At 44.1% G+C, this 21215-nt stretch overlaps 1 protein-coding gene and 1 non-coding gene across 2 annotated transcripts in view; one reads left to right on the forward strand and one right to left on the reverse strand.

Moving 5' to 3' along the window:
• The window catches only part of Su(var)3-3 (lysine-specific histone demethylase Su(var)3-3), a 101758-nt gene extending 82021 nt beyond the window's left edge, over positions 1-19737 (forward strand). Inside the window, exons 11-14 of the mRNA XM_033347953.2 lie at positions 14533-14825; positions 16121-16333; positions 16747-16945; positions 17779-19737. Coding sequence (XP_033203844.1) covers positions 14533-14825; positions 16121-16333; positions 16747-16945; positions 17779-17963 — 890 coding nt within the window. The 3' untranslated portion in view covers positions 17964-19737. The remainder of the gene's footprint in view (positions 1-14532; positions 14826-16120; positions 16334-16746; positions 16946-17778) is intronic.
• A 1028-nt stretch (positions 19738-20765) lies between these two features.
• LOC117165200 (U1 spliceosomal RNA) lies at positions 20766-20916 on the reverse strand. Its single transcript, XR_004465853.1, has one exon. It is a non-coding gene; the product is annotated as a U1 spliceosomal RNA (small nuclear RNA).
• Positions 20917-21215: the final 299 nt, after the last annotated feature.

Consider the following 21215-nt stretch of genomic DNA (forward strand, 5'->3'; position numbering starts at 1 on the left):
ACCGACGAGTCCCTATAAATTTTCGACCCCATAACGATCGTCTCCCGATCTTATCGATCCTTCTCCGTATTTACGTAGGACCGATACGCATCTGCTCGCGTCCACAGAGCTCCGAGTAGTTTGGTATCGTGGCCCGTTTCGTGATGGATCCCGATGGACGCTACCCTATCAAATTTCTACTTCCTACGCGAATAAGCGGAAGATGGGTGCCATCTCCAATTGCTCATTTAGTTGCAAATACATTTTGCTTCGTGAAAGATATTCGAATGGGCGTCATGGAATAATGAAATTTCTCATACGTTATTCAGCATAGTATAACATGTGATAGTTGTTTTAAATCCTGCTGTAGAATATTATTTTCTTAATTGAATTTCTTTTCAATTCGTAATAATTCGATTTGCAAATTCCAAAGGGTAGCTTACAGGAACAAAAGACAGACATCATTCTCTCTCGTCCGCAAAATCCAAAAGAAACTGCATACTCCCCACACAATTATAATCCAGGAGGCACGCTAATCCTCGAATGTTCGAGTCTTCATCCAGCATTTTATCAAAGAAACTGGCCACGCACCAGGGGCACCTCCCTCGAGGAGAGGACGCGGGGTGGTTGTCCCGCAAGACTGGCCGCGCATCGATGAGGAGACACACAACTGCGAAACGTCGGTGCACATTGCCGGTCGGGAGAGCGTGGGCCACGGTGTAATAAATTTCAGCCGGTAAAAACGGCACGCTGGCTTACGAGAGATTGATGGAGCGACGCGCGAGGTGAGAGCGCGCGAGGCTCCGTAAGCGGCCTTTTGCTCACTGACAGTGATCATCAAAGCAGAAAAAGTTGCCACCCGGAAAGTTCGGCCTGCCGGACCGCCCTCGATTCGACCAAATCGCTGTAATGACCGCGGTCCCGGTCGCTTGAAAATAATTTTGACTCAATTACGCGGAACCCGCCACGCTATGCCAAACCACGGTCACGTCGAGTCGCTCCGCGTAGACTACTTTCAGCCACAGGGAACAAGCGACCTCTCTTTCGTCACACGGGCGAAGTCGATTTCCTCTTCGTCTCGTTTCGTAGCTCGTTATTCGCCGTGACTGTCTTTCCGCGGTCCGAACGCTTTGTTTAAGCCATAATTTTAGAGGTTGCCTTAGAAAGAAGAGTTTCAGCCGGTTCCACGCCCTCTTCGCGTTTAATGGCCGCCACAGGAGGGAACGGTGGCTCCGTTATCACGGTTCAACGTTTTTTTCCGGGCGGAAACGCGAAACGCGGCTGCGAACTGTAACGTCGTGTGACGAGTAATTGAGAACACGTGTGCCACGAGGTAAAGTCAGGCCTTTCCATGACCGTCGGTTCGATTCCTGATCGATTGGTTATTTTACGCTGCCCGCGTCGAACTATTTGTCCAGCAAACTGTATGCGATTCTAGTTAAATGTTTGTCACTTCGATCGCTCAACAACGAACCTGGCCTCCTAGTGTTTCGGATCATTTCCAAACTTTTCAATCTTCCTGAATTTTTACGATTGATCTTCGTTGTTTGATAGGTTATCGGAAAATCTTTCTTTTAAAACTTAATTTTGGAAAATAGCGGTGGAAATAATTCTTGTTTCTTGAACACTCGCGATATAATAGAACACGCGGAGATGTATGGAAAGCCTGCTGCGAGCTTACGAGCGTCGAACGTGTCAAAAAGGCCGTATAATCAGAAGCGGACCAGTATTTTTCGAGGGAGGGTTGAACATGAGCCGTGGCGACCCTTACACCTTCTCGCGCCGCGCATTCTTCCTCCGACGCCCGCTGCGTTGCCTACCGCCAGGGGTTACCGGAAGAGAGACGAAGAAAGGTGGAGCTCCATTCTTCGAAACGAATCCTATATCGGCGCAGGAACGTTTTACATCCATCGGTCGAATCGTATATAACACGGACCATCAAAACGCGCTTAAACCAGGCCGAGTTATTACTATAGCAAATATGCGATACGGTTCACGGAGGCGCGATGCCACGTTGTAAATCATCCGGATATTCTCTCTCTCTCTCTCCTTCCCTCCTTTGCACACTAACATACGTACCAACTATCCTTTCCCACCCCATTAATATTTACATTACTCCCTACCCACGTGGTCCAAGATCCGGTCACGCGGACGATCGTATCTCTCGATGAGCATCGAAAGTCCTGCAAAACAGGGGCAAAGAAGAGCGGAACCTTGGAAATTCCAGGAAAATGAAGGAAACGAGAAGAAAAAAATGTTACGAAACGATAGAAATATATTGGCGATACTGTTCGAACGAAATGGGGTGGTACCCAAGGGATTCTGACGGATTATATTGACTCGTGAACGGGATGAATAAGCAACCGTTGGAAGTGTATTGGGGCCGTAAGATGACGATGCTTTACGATCGAAGATAACGCGCTGAAGACTATACGCCAATTTCAGGCCGCGTTCTTCCCCCCGGAGGGATTAATCGGGCCTCGTTTAAAACGTTCGCCGTAGCCCGCCGCGTTCTTCCATTTTTTAAATCCTCCCATGGCATCATCCCATAGCCGTCGTCCCGGTTCGAGGTGGTTCCACATGCGTTCACACGCTTATACACGTATACACATTGCATAGGTTGTTGGATATACTTGAAAAAGCTGTGCGCTCGTGAACCACCGCCGTTCGCGTGCACGTATAGGTAAGCACTCTAATTATCGAGATCTCACGTAAAACGAGTATGTAAACATAAATCGACAATCTTGTCGAGCGAAGCGGCGCGCGATCGCTTAACTGCCGGCCGACGAACGAATTTTTCTTCCGGTAACCCGGTGCGTAGACCGTGTCCTTGACGTCTTATTACGCCGATTAAAAGCCGCAACCCTCTCCGTCCCTCCGACCCACCCCTCTTTTTTCCTCTTCTCCTTTTTTCATATTTTTCCACCGTTCATACTTTGTCCCTCTTCGTCTTCCGCCGAGTTTTGCTACTCGCTTTCGAGCGGTCGAGATCTTTCTTTCGCCGCTTATCTCAACTTTTTTCACTTTGTAGCATTTACCGCTGAAGGCGGTAGGTAGACTGCAGCAAAATTCCACGCTGGAATCCTTTATAATATCTTATTTTCCCTCGTCCTGTTATGGAAACTGTGGCTCGTTCCCTCTTTTCTCTCTTTCTTCTCTGTCTCTACCGTTCATCGATTAACTAATTCTCTACGGTTTTATTTCCAACATTTAGAAAGTGGAATTATCTTTGTTCCACATTTAAACAACTCCCTGAAAGAATATTCTAGAGTATCCTTTTCCTGTTGATCTTACGTAAGCTGTACGTAAGTTAAAATGTGTTTCTTTATTAAATCGAATAAAGGAAATGCATACACACGGTTAGTAAGCAGTTATTTCTTATTCTAGATGTTTACTGAAATTTTCGCTAACGGTTACTCGGAGCAACGCGCGTTCTAGCGCTCGGTGCACCAGAAACCGATGAAACTCGAGATTATTAAGAGATTTGCATATCGCGGAATCGTATCTCGGAAAGGAACGCGTGCTCTCCTGCTTCCATTATCAAACAGGTTGAGACACCTATCATTATCATTGCCGTGTCTTAGAGCAGCTGACCCGGTTTATGACTCACGGCCGAGCGGAGAAATGGTTGCAAAACTTTCGGTCGGACACGAATTCCAGCGTCCATGACGCGGTGATAAATCATGCGTCGAACGAACTCGAGATGTAGTTTTCGATTCAAGGATATTTCGATATCGAGAATATTCACAGAACCGTAATTTGTGCGAAGACCCTTGCATCGGTAAATTAACTCGCGGAAAAATCACGATCCTTCCGATACCCAAGTTTCTTTGTAACGTTCCATTTCAGGAGAGAGATTCTTCTCCGCTCGATTCATAATCGTTTCACGGGAAAGCAATTTCTCGGCCGAAAGGACGATCGTTTTCCTGGCCCGAGGCGGCCGAGGTTCCCTCTGGCACGCACGCAGGGATAAGATTGAAATGGAGAAAAATTCGCGGAGAAAAGCGAAGCCCGACTGTCGCCGTTCGTTCCACAATTATTCTCGTTTAACCGTCGCGCCACGCTAACTATTTCGTTATTACCGCAGCGGAACGGTTTTAATAAGATACTCGAAGAAAAATTACGTGGTATTTCCCTCCGTGTTCGCAGACGTGCTTTACCAGTCACTATAATCCCTCTTGCTTGTAAAAGTTGTAAACCACTTTTACGAAACTCTTTACAAGTTTACTCTCCGCCCTTTGCAATACTTCGTGCGGAGAGGCGATTGATCTAACACCACGGTAGCCAAGCGAGCTGTCGCGAGGCTGGATTACCACGCTTCTAATTACACCGTGTAATATACAGCCGGTGCTTTTTCCAAGAATCTCGCCTACGTGTAGTTGGATATAATAGCGAGGAATCGTCGATTGGTCGAAAGCAACTCGGTCGTGCGCAGAAAAAGGAATAACGGGCAAGAAGCAGAGGCCGATGAGGATAAAGCATATCGCATAGAGCGGAGAAGAGAAAAGACGAAACGTTGATGGAAGCAGTGTGCGCAAGAGGAAGGAGAGAGGAAGGGAGGACCAAAGGGAAACGGAATGGTGTGCGCACGCGAAAAAGGGCCCTGCGTAAATTGAAAGGGGGCACGGCTGTCTTGTTGTGTTTAAAAAGGCAATTTGCGGGCCTGAGATACGGCCTATATATTACGGCGCAACTGGTACGGGTGGTGGGAGATAGCTCGCTCGCGATAGCGCCCCTTTGCTCTGCGCTGGACCACGGGCAAGAGAACGGGGACTTTCCGTGGGCCTTACCGGCGAGACCACGAACGTCGTGCCTAGCGATGGCCTCAACGTTCCGTCTTCTATTACCTCGGAATTTGACGAAATCGTCTCTGATCTCTCGATGTTGTTCTTAGAGGTATGTTTTTTTTAGGTCCCACGAGAATTATTATCATTTGCATAGAAATAATAAGTTCGTGGACTGGCACGATTTTAGTCGTTGCAAGAAATACGATAATAATCGTGGACTCGAATGTTTGTAACGAGAGCTCTTTCTCGAAAGAAAGTCTTTGATTTGTGTACTTGATCTGTGTATTTTTTTAAACGACGTGTCTTCTAAATCTTCTGATTCAGTTATGAATGTACGAGGTAAAGAAAGTCTGTTATTGAAATTTAGGAATATCCTTAACATGATATCGTCGCAGCAGTTGCTTTCTCAGGAGTTGTAAAAAATTCCAATATTCCAAATTCGAGTAACGTTGCGTCAGAGCAAAATTGTTCGGAAAGTTTCAGGGTCCTTGAATACCCATCGCTAGCCGTACCCCTTTCGGCGTGCGCCCTGGTGTCCCCGGGTGCCGCGGGGAGGGGCCCATGCTCCCCACCGCCGACATCCGGCAAATGCATTTCTTGTGTAGCACGCTGCTCGTTTGCGGACGATACGATTTACTCGCGGTATATAGTCGTATTCAAATATCTTCTTACTGCTCGCTGAACCTCTTTTACGTCCCTCTTCCTTCCTCCCAGTTTTCTACCCTCTCTGCTTTCTTCCGTCGCCCTGATCTCACGGTTTTGCACGCGTAATCGACTCGCAATTGCTCGCCATCGAACGAACGATCGGCTAATTCTACGCAGTACCGAATGAATCGAAAGAACGAGCTCGTTCGTTCGACGTGGTTTAATTATAATTATTAGCGGGCAGATTGAAGTTGCGAGCAACCTCGTTTGCGGCTACCTTTGTTCTCTCTCTATGTATGTGTGTATATCGCTGCCTATTTAAAATCGATTCCAACACGGGCTTAGCGTTATGGTTTCTGGAAAATTTGGAATGGTACGAGCACTGTCGAAATGAGGAGCATGCGCTGCTCGCTTGCTACAACACGTTCGATAGTTCGATTAGCTTTCTGTATATTAAATCGGTTACGCGAACCGCTCGTTCGTACTGTACGGGAATCGCGTGGCAAGTTTTCGGTTGTTCAATCCGCTCAATGGGCACTTCTTCGGATAGGAATGCTGTTTGTTCGGTTAATTAAAGCCGAATTAGCATGCTTTAGTTTTAGGTGAACGATAGGAATGTCTGAAACATGTGCCACGTTTGAATTAAATTGATTCATTCAGATTAAATTTTCACATACCACTCAACAATACCATATAATTTTGTAATTATAGCTACATTCTGTTTCCTAGTTGCAACAATAATTTTCCATTATTAAGAAATGTAAAGCTAATTAACATTCATTTTCTTCATTGCGTGGAAAACAGCTGTTTTTCAAACGCGTATGTTCGTAATGCGCACTCTACTAGATCCATCGATCTTCCTGTTTTACCGACCACTATTACGAGTTCAGCCATTGGCTCACAGATGTCGTTTCGTGGATGCCTCGAATGACACGCTAACGAATCTCGCTATTCGTAATTATTACCATTAATTACCGCCATCAAACACACGCAGGAGCTGCACAAAGTCCCTCGCGCGATTCCTATCCACGGTTTATTAATCTTTCTTAAGAAAAAAAATCGACTCCCCTAGGCGAAGAATTCCCCTGATTCTTGCGAAGGCTGGCGGTAAAGCGCATCGGGTACAAGCTCATTTGCACAGAATGTGTGACAATCGTAATAAATCGCCGGTACGATATCGATCTTTTCTCCGCGGAGCGTTACTTACTAGCGCGATCTAGGAATCTCGCATTCCGGCGGTCGCGGACGGTCGCCGGTGTTCGGGGCCAGGCCGATCATAAATTCCGTGCCAGCCTCCAATTAACTTTATCGCAATCTGAACAAATTATACGGAACGCTGCCGATGCTAAATTCACCGATGCGACCGGGACAAGCGGAGATAACCGGCACGCCAGAAAACGAGAACGCCGAAACGACGCCGGAGATAACGTTTATTTTTCGCGAGCCGGCCATCCTCGTCCGACGCGATTCATTTCCAACTGGGGTAGAGGAGAGTACCTGTGATTCTCTTTTGTCTTCGTAAGACACTTTCCCGCTCCCTTCCACGATCCTCGAATCGTCTCTTCGGACGTTTTACAATCTCGCCGTTTACCCCTTTGCCCTTACGTCCTTCGCTAGAACGTTTCATTTCCGGCGAACGCTATAACGTGGCTTCTCTTTTATCGTAGTCTTGATATTGGGCCATCGAGATGGTTTTCACGACTTTTTTCTCGCTTTCAAGATCGATACTTGATTTAAAACCTGTTTGTCGCATTATATATTTTTACGAAAATTACGTAGATGTGTTTATTTTACGTAAACCAACACACTGAACGCGATATCGCGTGTGTTCGTGCGACCTTTGAGTATGTCAATAAAAACTTGAACGTTTAATAATTTTAATTATCCATGAAACGTTCGTGTTTTCTGAAACACTCGATATCACGGATGGATTACCGTGAATGACACTGGCGTCCTTGCAACGACCTTGTCACAGCTTTTGAACGACCTTCAATGAAACTTAAACGATCTTTAATGATTTCGAAATGGCCCTGAAAAACTGGTTCTATTCGATCTTTAATTTTACTGGCCCGAATTTAGTTCTGTCCGAGTTGTATTACGCATATCAAACATCGTGCTAATTATTTCAATTGCAATACAATACGGCATGCATGTTATCCCCGTAGTTTCAATTTACGAAAATTATTCTCTCCTGTTCTATTATTTTCTCACTTCGACTGATAGCACTGCTAATCGTTAATTTATCCCCATTTCCTCTGTTTATCCGTCAACACAAAGCGCTGTGCCGTTTAATCCGAACCGCGTTGCCGGGAAATAAGGCGGTGTTTGTTTGCACGAGCGTTAAGCGAATCGGAGTTCATTTTCGATTGCCAGGTGGTTCGAGAACGTAGCCGTCCTTGTTAACCACGCTACGCCAGCGTAACGAGCAGCTCCTGGCGGAATTGCGCGACGCCCTGCCACGCCCGTGTATACTAATTTCCACCGGTATTCACGAGCAACTCTCTGTGTCGCGTGGCAAACACGGGAATATTTAATCTTCCGACAATAGAACGACAGGCTGTTGCAATTCACGTGCAGCCTTACGGCTGCAAGCTTTCCCCATTTTCCGTTTTGTTTCGATAGGTCTGTTTTTACGACGGCGAGTTCCTAACAAATGGCCATAGATCAGGGTACATGCCCTTTCAGGACTGGGTCGCTAATAATAGTGTCGGATTCAGCAAAGATTCAGAGATTCGAAGAAGTTGCTTCGAGGAACTGTTGGAAACGTATCACGTAACGTTATATTTACGATATATTTTCAATGTATTCTTGCACGATTCAACTAATATCGTTCGCGAAATTTTCCAACTTACACGTTACGAGTTAGATAATATTTAATTTTAGTTCTAATAAATTCCGTTGAAAATTTCCTAAGTAAATTTTACCGATCGACGCGGCTGCTACACTTTCCAATAATTTGAGTAAACGAATAAAAATCAACACGAAATAAATTCGTAGTAATATACTTTTGCATTTTCGAATATGAGAAACCTATATCTCTCTTGCTCTTCCGATAAATACAACTTAAATATTGAATCGAAAAGCTCGTTTGAATATTTTTAATCCACGTTAGATCGCGAAAGGAAATTTTGTAATCTACGACTTGTACGATTCTTCAATATTACTAATTGATAGATAAAATAAAAGAGCCCAAAATATTTGAGAAATAATTTTTAATAATTTTCCACGATAATATTCTATACAATGAAAATGACGGCAAACTATGAGTTTCCCAGAATCGCTCGAAGCAAGTTGATGGCTTAAAGAAGCCAACCGAAATCTAACCTCCATAAAAGCTAACCTCCCTACTTCAAAGATCCTCAGAGACTTCGCCTAATCTCCATCAAACGGACCACGATCGATATGGCGCAAACGATTCGTTGGACGATCGAGTCTGGCAAAGTCGCGTCGTCAAAGGTCAATCAGCTTCTTCCCGCGTCGGTCGCACGCATCCGTGGTAGCCTTACTTGTCGGGACTATTTATTTATTAAATATTTGCTCGCGTCGAAACGGAGTTCGGCGAAGACCCAGGCCGCAAGGGCTGAAGGGTTGAAGTTCACCTGGAAGACTCACACGGCCGCGATTCTGGCGATTTCCGAAAATCAATGTTTACCCGACGAGGCAAATGAGACTTTCTCTCTATCGCGTGTGTGCTTCGAGACTCGCTATGCCAAATGTTGACGCAACGAATGGCTGCGCAAGGAAAGCATCCCTCTGTATTTCTATCGCCCACGACTCGCCGGCTAGAATGCTGAATTTTTTCAGGAACTCTTATTGGGTGTTTAATTTGTACGTGTAAATTCCACGGGATAAGTTACTGAATTTGTATGGCAAGGTCTGTTCGTTTTCATTTCATTAACATACTTGTTCTTTTAGATCATATCTTTGATCTTTCGGGGGTGTAATTCGCGTATCGTTTGTTTGGTGCTTCAGAATATTCTACGTAATTAAACGATAAATCCATTTATTTGTAGGGAAACTGGTTCTAACACTATCACGCTGTATCGTTTTTACAAATAGATTAGAAAATATTATTATGTTGTTTTGTTCTGTGAAAATATTATGTTTCTATTATTAATAATTGCGAGTAAATAAATTTTCTTACAGAACCCAACAAACGTTCCAAATTTCTCTGTCATTTGTTAAAACTGATAAAACGTCATAGAAATTATAACACAAAGAAAGAATCTTTAATATTTATATCATCGGCGAAGAAGAGAGGAAACCGCACTTTTTACCGCGCATCTGTCGCTTTCCTTTTCTCCTATTCACGAAGAGTTTTCGTAAATCTGCTTAGTGGAAGCAGCTCGGAACCACGGCACGCTCGATTTCGATTCAAATTGACGAGATTCAAATTCGCTAGATCGGTACTCGAGCAACGTACTGCTGGGTGATGTGTGTACGGGCACGTTTCCTAACCGCAGCTACCCTCTTCCCGATTTCATATGTCCTGTTCCCGAACTGCATGCGTTCACGTGGCGCGCAAAAACACGCGGCACACGGCTTTGCTCCAGTGCGATGAACTCGCGCGGCGCGCCGCACAGTTCTGCCAGTCTCTGTTTCTCTCGAGGCCGTTTCAGTATTTGACTGTTCGGCCAGGACGACGCTACGCGTCCCTTCTCTCCACCTGTTTTCCCCTCTCCTCGTTCGTCCATCTCTATCCTGGTTACACGGTACACGCGTTTCGTCCTCGTTTCACTCTGTTCTCGAGGCGCGTCCCTCGCTGTTACGCTCCCGGCTGCACTTCGACTCCTGTCGAGACGACAGAACGCCATAAGCAACCAATTTAAATGTAAATTGAAAAGCAGCGCGGCATACAAATTGTTCGACTCGCCGTCAAAAAATACTGCGAGCAAAGATCAAACGGAAGACAAGACGGGAGAGGGTAGCATGGAGTAGCACGAGAGTGCGGGCCGTCTTCGATGCGGCGAAGATACAACGAGAGGAGAGGCGGCCTTTTCTCCCTTCACGGATCGTTCCGCGTCACGTCGCTACGGCCACCGACATGCTGATAAATTCTTCGTTAAATATTTGCGTTCGCCGGCACCGGGACGGTTCCGGTGGAACCGCGGGCCTCTTGCGTTGGAGAACCCCGTTCACCGGAACATGCCGCTTTAACGGCGAATCTTTCTTGCTTGAAAGAATAATTAATTTAGTAGCAGTTTTTCCTCTCTGTTGAAACTTTCTTATTCTTATCAAAGCCTAGCGCTCTTTAACTATTCCATCAGAGAGATTACAACAAACCATCAAAGTTTCGATAAAAGGCAGGATAATATAGAAATTATTTTGAAATTCTGATTTCATTGTTTATTAATGCAGGGTTCCACGTCTCCAGTTATATTGGCAAAATTATTAAATTGTATATACGCATTGGATATCCACTGAATAATTGAACTGAATATTTAGCACTTCATCTACCTGCCTTTATCGAATGCTGTTTCCTCGGGTCTGGGTTAAATCGGAATTAAAGGCTTTTTCTTGTAAGTGTATCAATGGTGGAAGCGTGTCTTTCAAGTGAATCAGAAGCTCAGTTGCGAGCAGACGTTCCAGGCGAACGGAAATGCAGCGTACAAATTTTTCATTCGCCGAGAATAGAGTTGGTCCGCGGCCTGCTGAAAAATTCAGCGGGTTTGTTCACGAACGAAAGCCGGAAAAACGGCAATGGGACCGGATTGAATGGGCTTCCGGCTTGTTTTTTGTTTGCCAGATTTTTCAGAGATGATTCTCTGATGGAAGACAGCGTGCGGTCTGCGTTACTGGCGAGCAAAACGCTTGTTCCGCCCGAAAGTAAACATCCGAACGAGCATTCGGAGTTACAGTAGCAAACAATAATGGAGGCACATGCGTTTCCCGGCTCGATGTTATTTTAGGAAACCCGTGGAAATCGAGCCATCCCAGAAGCCAGATATGCGCACGTAAATAATACACCGGGCTCTGTTCATTGTTAATTAATGGCTTCTACCAATTGCTAATATCTTCTAAAATGATCCAGTAAAATAATCGTTTTACATACCATTTGGAAATTTAAACGTGTAAAATGTATCTAATACATTTTGTTTCATCCACATTTTCTTCATTTCTTAGTACTTTTAATGCCTGGATTATGAACATAAAATTCTATAATTGGGTACATTAGGAGTTTGTAGCAAATATAACATAACAGATTTTTATGATCACTAGGAGGTAATGTAAGCACAATATGCTACGTATATGATGCAATACAATGGACGATTTATCGAGATTAAAATCTTTCATAAACGTAGAATTATTTTACAAAGCAAATATTTTAATTAATAGTAATATTAGAAAGCTACTGCATGAAACATATTTTTCTGATTACGGGGATATAAAAATTCATCGGCAAATAATGAACGAATTTTGAAAGTAATCTATTAAACTTAAGCTCATCGAGATAAAATATCGACTGCTGCTTTGGTTGCACAGGATTAATCGTAGCCGTGAAAACGATCCAATAAAGAGCAATAATTTCATCCACTCATAAAAATATCTACAACCAGGAATTAATTAAATTTCTTCAAAGTAAAAATATTTCCAGTGCGGGAATAACTGCGAACAAACGAATGGAAAGTTCCAAAATGGGGAAAAAAGGAGGAAGATATAAATGGAAACGAAGAGAACCGAAACCGGATCAAGTTCGTTCTCCACGGATAATTTTCATCGACTCGGAACCGGCTGCCTCATTGCAAGGAATTAATTTCCAATTCCAACGGCAGACAGAGAGAACGAAACAAGGGAAACGAAAGGAAACAAGATGAGGATGGCAGCGCGGAGAAAGAGAAAGAGAGAGTCGAGATCGACTTACCATAATTTTGGTAGCACCGGACCGCGTTCCCTTTGCTGGCTGTTGAATATTCCCTCGCTTATTAGAAAGGGTTTCTGTAATCGACGCCAGACACGAGCGGGTGTCTACCCGTGGCACCGGTGTAGCCGCCAGTCAAATGGATTCCAATTAAAGTAATAACGAATCCAACCGTACGAGCGTTTTCGTCGTCGCAAATAATCGCGCGCAACCGGATATCGGCATGGACCGCGTGGCCGCGCGACGCGTTCTTTTCCAATTCGATTCGTCCTGGCTCTGTTACCTTCCCCGTAGAACCAGAAGACCATGGAGAAACGGCACCGTGAATGGGACGACGTCGAATTTAAATCGGTCGAATTAACGAAACGACGAGGCGACTGTCGTTCGACGCGACGATAAATTTTTCGATGGGATCAGGTCCAGTCACATTCACACGAACGGGAACAACAAGAAAGGGAATAATGGAAAATTCTTCTCACCGACTTTATCTCGAAAAAATGTACAGTTTTTATACACGCGTATAGGATGTTTCAAAAAATTGAGTTTAATCCTCAGAAAAATATCAGCCAACCTGATCGACTGTATCTTTAGCAAGTTACTCAATTTCATTATACGTGATTAGCATCGAACTACTTAAAGAAACAAAGTATAGTTAATTTCCTAAATTTATTGGAAGAAAGCGACTTAAATAAGCGTAAGTGCCAAGGAAATTCTATAAAGATAAATCTACAAAAATAGATGGTAATATTTGACACGCTTCTCTTCGCTTTTTCCATCTATGAACACAATCGGTATGGCTTCTGAGCAACTCATAGTATTCATCGAAATAAACAACAAGGCTTTAATAAGCGTGGGTCAAAATATCGTTAGTTTCGAGGTTGCAAGATATATCAACGCGTATTTCATGCTTCTTGCTTTACAAGTTTCAGCTCAATTTTTACAAATGTTCCGTAGAAATGGAATTATGGAAACGAAGAAGCGATTCGATTGCTGAATTATCGCGGACCAATAATAATTGAGAAACGATTGTTTGATACTATTATAGGGGTATATCGGGTGTCGCGTAAATTTAAATTTCTCCGGGATGGTATCTGCCGATAGAGCAGAGAGAGGCGCTTGTTAGCACGCTGCTGGCCATCAACATAATTAACCTCCCTAAGTGGAGACGCCTGTGTATCATTATTAGTACATGCGCAGCGGATGTTACGGGGTTCGAATGTGCTTACGAGAATTTAGGACCGCGTCAGGTGTCCTGATTTGGCCGCGCTAATGCGAAATATCCAATTAACTGGTAATGGAGCCTTTATCGTATCCGGTGACATCGGCCCGCGGAATTTCAACCTCGCTCGCGCAGCCCACCTTTGCGCGAACCACGCGAATTCGAAACACGGACCGAAAAGTACACGCTATCTGCTCGCTCGTTTTGTAATCCGTTCCGATAATTGCGAGCTTCGAGATTTCATGTATCGAAATTCGGTTCCGAGGTTATGCAGAATCCGTAGTTTCAGGTGGGCTGCATCGTTCAAAGTAATTGGAAGATTTCGTAACTGGTTAGAAGTCGTTCTCGTCTACGATATATAAATACCATCTTTCTTAGAGGAATACCACGAGTCGAACATGTTCGAGCTGTTCAATATTCAGAAAAGATCTCTTTATGTTTTTTCCTTCGTGCGTCAAAGAAAAAAGAACTCGAAGTATCGGGATATGAGATTAAAATCTTTTACGGATATTTTAATATTACGATATGATACGATGATATTATATACACGCTCGTACATTAAAACATGACACCTTGATATTCCAAAAAGCAGAGATCTTTTTGAATTTATTCACAGGTTAAATAACAGAGATTTGGACACTTCATCCTATTTTGATGTATCGTTTGGTACCAATTACGATCTAACACGATCATACATGTGTACATATTACAACGACACAACCCGCACACAGTAACTAACAACCCAGAAACGAGGAAACACGTTACCCTCTATCATGCCCCTCTATTATCACCCCAATCACAAGTCCTCCGAACATTACCCCACCTCTGAATCTCCCCCGCTCACAAATCTCAACCACATCGAACCTCAATTACGTTCTCATTTGTCAACCATCCTCGTAACCAACTACTATATACAACCCTCCTTCTCTCTCTCTCTCTTTTCTCTGTCAGTCAGTCAGTCTGTCTGTCTCTCCCTCTCTCTCTCTCTCTCTTATAATTACCACACATACTTTTCTGACAAATCTATATTCTCAATTTTTCAGTTCGCAATGGCTACTCGTGCGTACCTGTTGCACTGTCGGAGGGCCTGGACATTCGGTTGAATACAGCGTCCAGGGCGGTCCGATACGGAGTGAACGGGGTGGAGGTATGGGCCGCACCCTCTCGTAGCCCTCACACAAATCACACGGTGTACAAGGCGGACGCGGTGCTAGTCACGCTGCCTCTCGGTGTTCTGAAGGCTTCCGCCCCGCCGTCCGCGGTCGCCTTCAACCCGCCGCTTCCGGACTGGAAGTCCCAGGCTATTCAGAGGCTCGGCTTCGGCAATTTAAATAAGGTAAGCGGTCTTTGGCTCGCGTCTCTCCTCCGTCTGATTTATACGGCCGGCGAAAACGACGATCGAACTTGTCGACCGGCCCGGAATGAGATATATTGTGATCCGGCGGTCTCTTTCGTCGCGAGAGCAACGGTGACGTGGCTCGTGTCGCTTCTTACGCCGGGACACGTTCCTTTTACGGCCTCCCAGAGTCGGTTTACGACCGCTTCGATCCGGGACTCCGGCCCTCTCCCGAAATTAAAGGCTCATCGCACGGCCAAACGGGCCACGGCTGTCCGGATCTCTCGACCGATAGCTCGTCCACTCGAATAAATTCTCCGCAATTCCGAGGGTAATTTACGAATCGATGTTACGCCGTGGGAGAGTGGAGCTTCTCGTGGTTCAAGGAGCTCGCCGATTGCAGGTCGATGCGATTTTATTTCGAGAGGGAAATTGGCCGAGGGGAGTTTTCGGATCGGTGATTCTATCGCGGTGATGTTTCTGGGATGAGCCCGAAGCTGTGTATGAAAATTAGGATGAGCGATTTGAAGAATAGGATTACGAATGGATGCAAAGATTGGATTATACGCGGCAAGCATGTGTGTTGCCTAATTGAGATCCGAAAAGTGCAGCGTGACTGAATAGTAAAAGTGTTTTATGTATATGGTTAAAGAGATAAAATGAGTTTAGTTTAGTGTAAGGATCCTGGAGGGATGCAACATGTGTATCGAAGAGATTTTGGTACAAAGTCGCTTAAACTGGAATTTAGGAAGCTTTACAAAAGATGCTATAGTTATATTCCCTGTGAATTTTGTAATTCTCTTAAACGACGGCGAATAATCCGTAAAGAGAATGATCTATGGAACAAAGCACCGGTGGTAAACGTTTACGTGAGCAACCCTTAAACCGAAGGATTTACCAGAACCAACGGGTACATAATATTTTCTCCAAGCAAGCTTGCGAACATCTACTCGCGAGCTCCCTTCACATTGTCAGATATAAATTACACATATTCGGTGTAATTGAAAATCCAACCATTTACCACATAAAACTGGAGCTTCGCAAGTTATTTCAAATCAACTCGTCCTTTCAAAAATATCTAACTTTATCTTGCTTGCATCAAGATGCTAATTCGCAAAGAAACTTACTTTATCACTAGTTCCATCCTTATACGTTCAAACTTTGATCCACCTAAAACTGGTCGACTAAACGACTCCACGAGGGTCAAACCGATGCCTTAGTCGAGAATAATCGGTGGACAAGTCTGCAAGTGCCGCCATAACAAGGAAGTAATTCCTGGGAATTCGTCACGTCAGGTGGTGCTGTGCTTCGAACGGATCTTCTGGGACCCGACCGCCAATTTATTTGGCCACGTGGGCAGCACGACCGCGTCACGTGGTGAGCTCTTCCTCTTCTGGAACCTTTACAAAGCACCGGTATTGTTGGCTTTGGTCGCTGGCGAGGCTGCCTGCGTGATGGAGAACGTCAGCGATGACGTTATCGTTGGTCGCTGCATCGCTGTCTTGAAGGTAAATTTTTTAAAATAATTATTTTACATTAAAACCATCGTATCTGCGTGAATTAAATTACAAAATTTACTACTAACAAGGATAGTTCTCAATTTCCTTCAATTCTCAATATTTTGATGCCAAATTTATTTAAGTGTCAAATAACGACGAACAGTGATTAATAATAGTATGATATCTCTAGTATAATCTTTGTTATATTTTCGTTGTTCTTTTCCACTGGTAGCTATTTTAGATTTCACCATAAAAATACGAAATTCATCGTAATACTATAATGTCTGTTACCATTCGCGGTGAATTTCGTAACTTACCCCGCGGATATGAAAGTTTCACCGTACCTAGAATATTTATTTCCTGATGCATTTTGCTTAAAAAATTCAATCTACCGCTTAAAATACGTACTGCTGTGCTTTCAGGGTATTTTTGGAAACCAGGTGGTTCCACAGCCTCGTGAAAGCGTGGTGACGAGATGGCGGGCAGACCCGTGGGCGAGAGGTTCGTACAGCTTCGTCGCGGTCGGCAGTTCCGGCAGCGATTATGATCTTCTGGCAGCGCCCGTCGCACCCCCTGCCACCCCTGGTGCCCCACCACCGCAACCAAGGGTCTTTTTCGCAGGTAAATATTTAGCCTCCGCGATATTTTCACCGGTTGCTCCCCACCCCCTACCCCGCCCTCCTCTTCCCATTTTTTCCTTTTTGAGAAGCGAATGAAGTGGACTTCGGCGTCTGCCGGCTGATACAGAGTGCGCAATCGCCGTGTCCGCGATGTGAATCGTATCTTTTTGAGGCGGCTGGGTTGTGCTTTTCTCTGCATGGCTTTTACCTTGAATAGTCTTTTCAAAGGAGATTTAATGGTTTCGTGATAGGTTTAAGAAGTTATTTTCGACAAGAAAGTTTTGTACAGGGTATTCGTTTATCTCGTGATAAGCAAGATGCTTTTTATTTGTCATACTTTTTAGAATTCGGAATATCTATATCCCCTTGTATAATAAGTTACTCTCCAATGATATTAAAGAAATTCCGAGTTGTAGCTTATAGAATTCCATGACTCAAACAGTTTTTACGATATACAAAGCCTGGTCATACATACATCTGTTAATAATACAGTTTATGAGTTTGATTGTTTTTTATGTAAATATCATTAGTAACATTGCTTTAATTCTGCACGTGTTTCCTAGTGGCACCAAAACCTACCATTTAAACCAAGATAAATCTCGCACCAATACTTTTCTCTTCTCCAAAATCGCGTATCCATCGACAAACCCCTGAAAATTACAATTTCCATTCTCGTATCCTCGAGCTATCGGTCCCCTAAATCTACCACGATCATCATCTTCAAAACCCAGAGAAAGAAAAGTCGAAAAAGATCCCTCTCGCCCACAGCTACAGCAGTGGCATTCAATTCCCATTGATTCTTTAACACGATGGAAAACCGATTTGTGCTTTCAGGCGAGCACACCATACGAAATTACCCGGCGACCGTACACGGTGCTTTTTTGAGCGGACTTCGCGAAGGTGGAAGGATCGCGGACCAACTCTGCGGAAGTCCGTACGCGCCACCGACGATGCCCCCTTCCGGTCCAGCGCCAACGGTCATACCATCCGCGACCACCGGTTCCAGCTCTACGCCTTAGCGTTCTACCACAGAAACCGCGATCTTCGATCGTTAACAAGCGTTATTATTACAATTACTACGATATTCATTATCAAATCTATCATCGTTTTCACTTAGGCGACGGAAGAAAGTACGGAACGGTAGCTGGAATCTTTTCCTTTTGAGAAGATGATCGTTTTTATTTATTCCAGAGATCGTTCTTTAGGTCGTATTGAAACGTCAGATGTCGTTTATCGTGTTTCGATTGTAATCGTCGAGATTTAATTTAACCGCTAACACGTATACGATGAGTCAATATTGCAATTAGTTAGGGAAATTTGATCGCCGGTGACCATGCCATAACGCTCGTTCAACGATCGTCATTCGATTGTCCTGCTACGATCCTCGATGGACTTAATAGGGTTGATAATTGGTTCCTACCTTACGTAGGAATAGGGATATAACAACCGAGATATAATCGAGAATCGTGGTAAGATTAGGTGTCCATTAACGTGCCCGACGGGAATCCCAATTTTCGTCGATTCATCCGCCATTCCCTCGATGCAATCGTGCAATTATTTATTTTTTAGATCACGACGAAGAAAAATTATGAATAAAAATCGAGAATTTGGGGGATGATCGATCGAGACTTGAGGATTGTTTCCATAAATAGGCACATAGGTTGACACGCTGCTACGATCCTCGACGTAATTGATCCAATTTTTTCTTTTTCTTTTTTTAAGTTTGTTTATATTTATTTCAGAGAATCGTTGGCATCGGTCAAACGAGAGGATCGTAGCGATCTTAGATATACGTCGGTTCATGATAAGAGAGAATCGTGCCTTTGCCACTACGTTCCATCACGATCATATACACGTTAGGCTGTACTATATCTATAGGAATCGTTTCATTGTACGTTCAGCATGCTCTGTCTTGTAACAGTTATATTCCGTTCTTTTTTACCCGCTTCGTCGTGCTTTGAATCGCTGCATGCTTTTAACCGATTCTTCCCTTTTCCCTGTGTATCATGCTTCCTCGAGACTTCTCGATTTTAACCACCTTCCACCATTTTTGGCCTTTATTATTAGTTATAGTTTATTTTCCATTATAATCTAGAACACGCATTTTTGTAAAAAAAAAAAAAGAAAAGAGTTAAATGTTCGATGGAGATTTGGATGATCGCCCGTTGTCAGTAGACAATTCCTTATAGTGATAAGAAACCCAACTCTATAATAGCTATCTTTACAATCAATCAGTCGCTGATCGATTCAACACTCGAACATTCATCTCTGCAAATGCTTTTCGAACGAAACAACAATCGGAATGCTCGAAAACTTTGCTCGATTGACAAGAAGCCGCGCTACCAGAAGATGACTTCGTTCAAGCCCGCTTTCATCGACAAACCACGTTCATTATCAAACGTACGGGCGAGTGATCAGCGAAGAACGAAATTCGAGGGATCTTCAGCTTCGCTTGCCATTTTAATCAATCGAGATCTGGGGACAAATTGCGTGAAGCGCACACGACGTCGGTTAAGGCTCTCGTCACACGGATATTCTACATGATAGAACAATTACAACCCCACGCAAGCAACCATTAAAGCATACTTTGTGTCACTGTACTACGTCGTTAATAAGATATGTCGAATTTCTATATGTAACATGCATCGTCTATGACAACATCGATGTGTCGTCGTGATACTATGTACATCTAAGTACTAATCTGTAAAGACTAATCAAAAGAGTGCTTGATTATACACACCAGCCATGCGCCTATTCGTCTTAATTAAAGGCAGAGAATTGTTACGATACCAAGGAGAACCGTTTTATGTTCCATGCACATTGATCACGACCCCGTCACCTGATCGTCAGTCAGCAATCGGCAGCGTTTGCAGTAGTCGATGACGCGACCAAGCCGCGCTCTGTTCGACCTATTTCCAGTCGAAGATCCCCGACGATCAAACGACACATATCTCCTTTGTGAATGTCTACTCTAGCCGGCTTGTTCGTTCACCCTCGAGCGATTCTTTCCGTTGTCCGAGGAACACTTGGGGGGTTACGTTAAGCTCTGCGCAATAAGAAATGTCAATGTCTCAAGAGAGGATTCCTGGCCGACTATTCCGCGATGAAACTAGGTGAGTTGGACGATGTGCTGCGCGCCACTCGTCAGTTTCTCCGGCAAAGACTTCTCATCTGCCTCTTTCGACGAGCGACCGCTCCTTACAACGTCTGTCTCTTCGTTCCTTGAGCGCGACACGTACGCCAGAAACGCGGCTTTTCACCGGTCGAAGCCGCTGGTTTAAAGAAGACCTCGTAATCGTCACGTTGCAGAGCTAGTTTACAGAAGTAGGTCGCGTGTTACGTTCGATTTCAGAGGAACGAGAGATTCGATGATGCTAGAAGGTGGAGGTTTGAAGGTGTTGAAGATGAGCTTTCCGCGAAGACGATTGGTTCTCGTTGTGGAGACTGAGGATTGGAACAAGGATTCGTCGACAGACTAGGTCTGTGACTTTTGAGGTGCTCCAGCTGCACAGTATCTTGGTAATTAAGATGTTTCCATGCAGAAGATGTTTTACCGAGAGATCGTACCAGGATTTTGCCTAATCTGGACCATCAGAATCCTTTGTTTTCCTTGCTACGTGAGAAACAGCATATTATCAGAAATAGATATTTTCTCACGCTTTCCAATTATTTCCATTTCTCTTGCATCGTGCAAGTATTATTTTACATCATCTGCTTGAGTAAAAAATATTGTACCATATTTTACTCGTTTCATTAGAGAAAGTAACGCGATTGCTTGATCGATGAAAATTATACGGGTCTTTCGTTGAGGGATTATGAGTAGGGGTCTACGCGTTCCCGCGAGCACCCCACATTACCAAAAATTTAGCGCACAAATACTCACATTAGGAGTACTTACAGGCTTCAGCTTGTGGCCTCATGCCTGGGGGAACCACCTCGTTGATCATGGTATCCCCTACGCCAGGTTAGTATGGTACACGCCGATTACCGGCCCAGTGATTAGCACCAACGATACCATAGTTACTTTCGAGAAATCTTTGAAACCGAAACTCTATCCATCGGCAATCAGGTGAACTATCTATAATAACTGAATAACGAATAGTTCGATCTAGTTACCAGGCGGCTGAGGAAATTTTCGCGCTTCAATTTGGCGCAATTCAGTTTCCTCTGTTCTTCGTGAATCTTTTACGACGCTGTAAGGTCGTAATATAGAGAATTTGCAACACTTTATTTATTTTCTTGTTTATGTTCTTATTTATCTTATGTTCAGT

Source organism: Bombus vancouverensis, chromosome 5, assembly GCF_051014615.1.
Source record: "Bombus vancouverensis nearcticus chromosome 5, iyBomVanc1_principal, whole genome shotgun sequence".
Taxonomy (NCBI): Eukaryota; Metazoa; Arthropoda; class Insecta; order Hymenoptera; family Apidae; genus Bombus; species Bombus vancouverensis.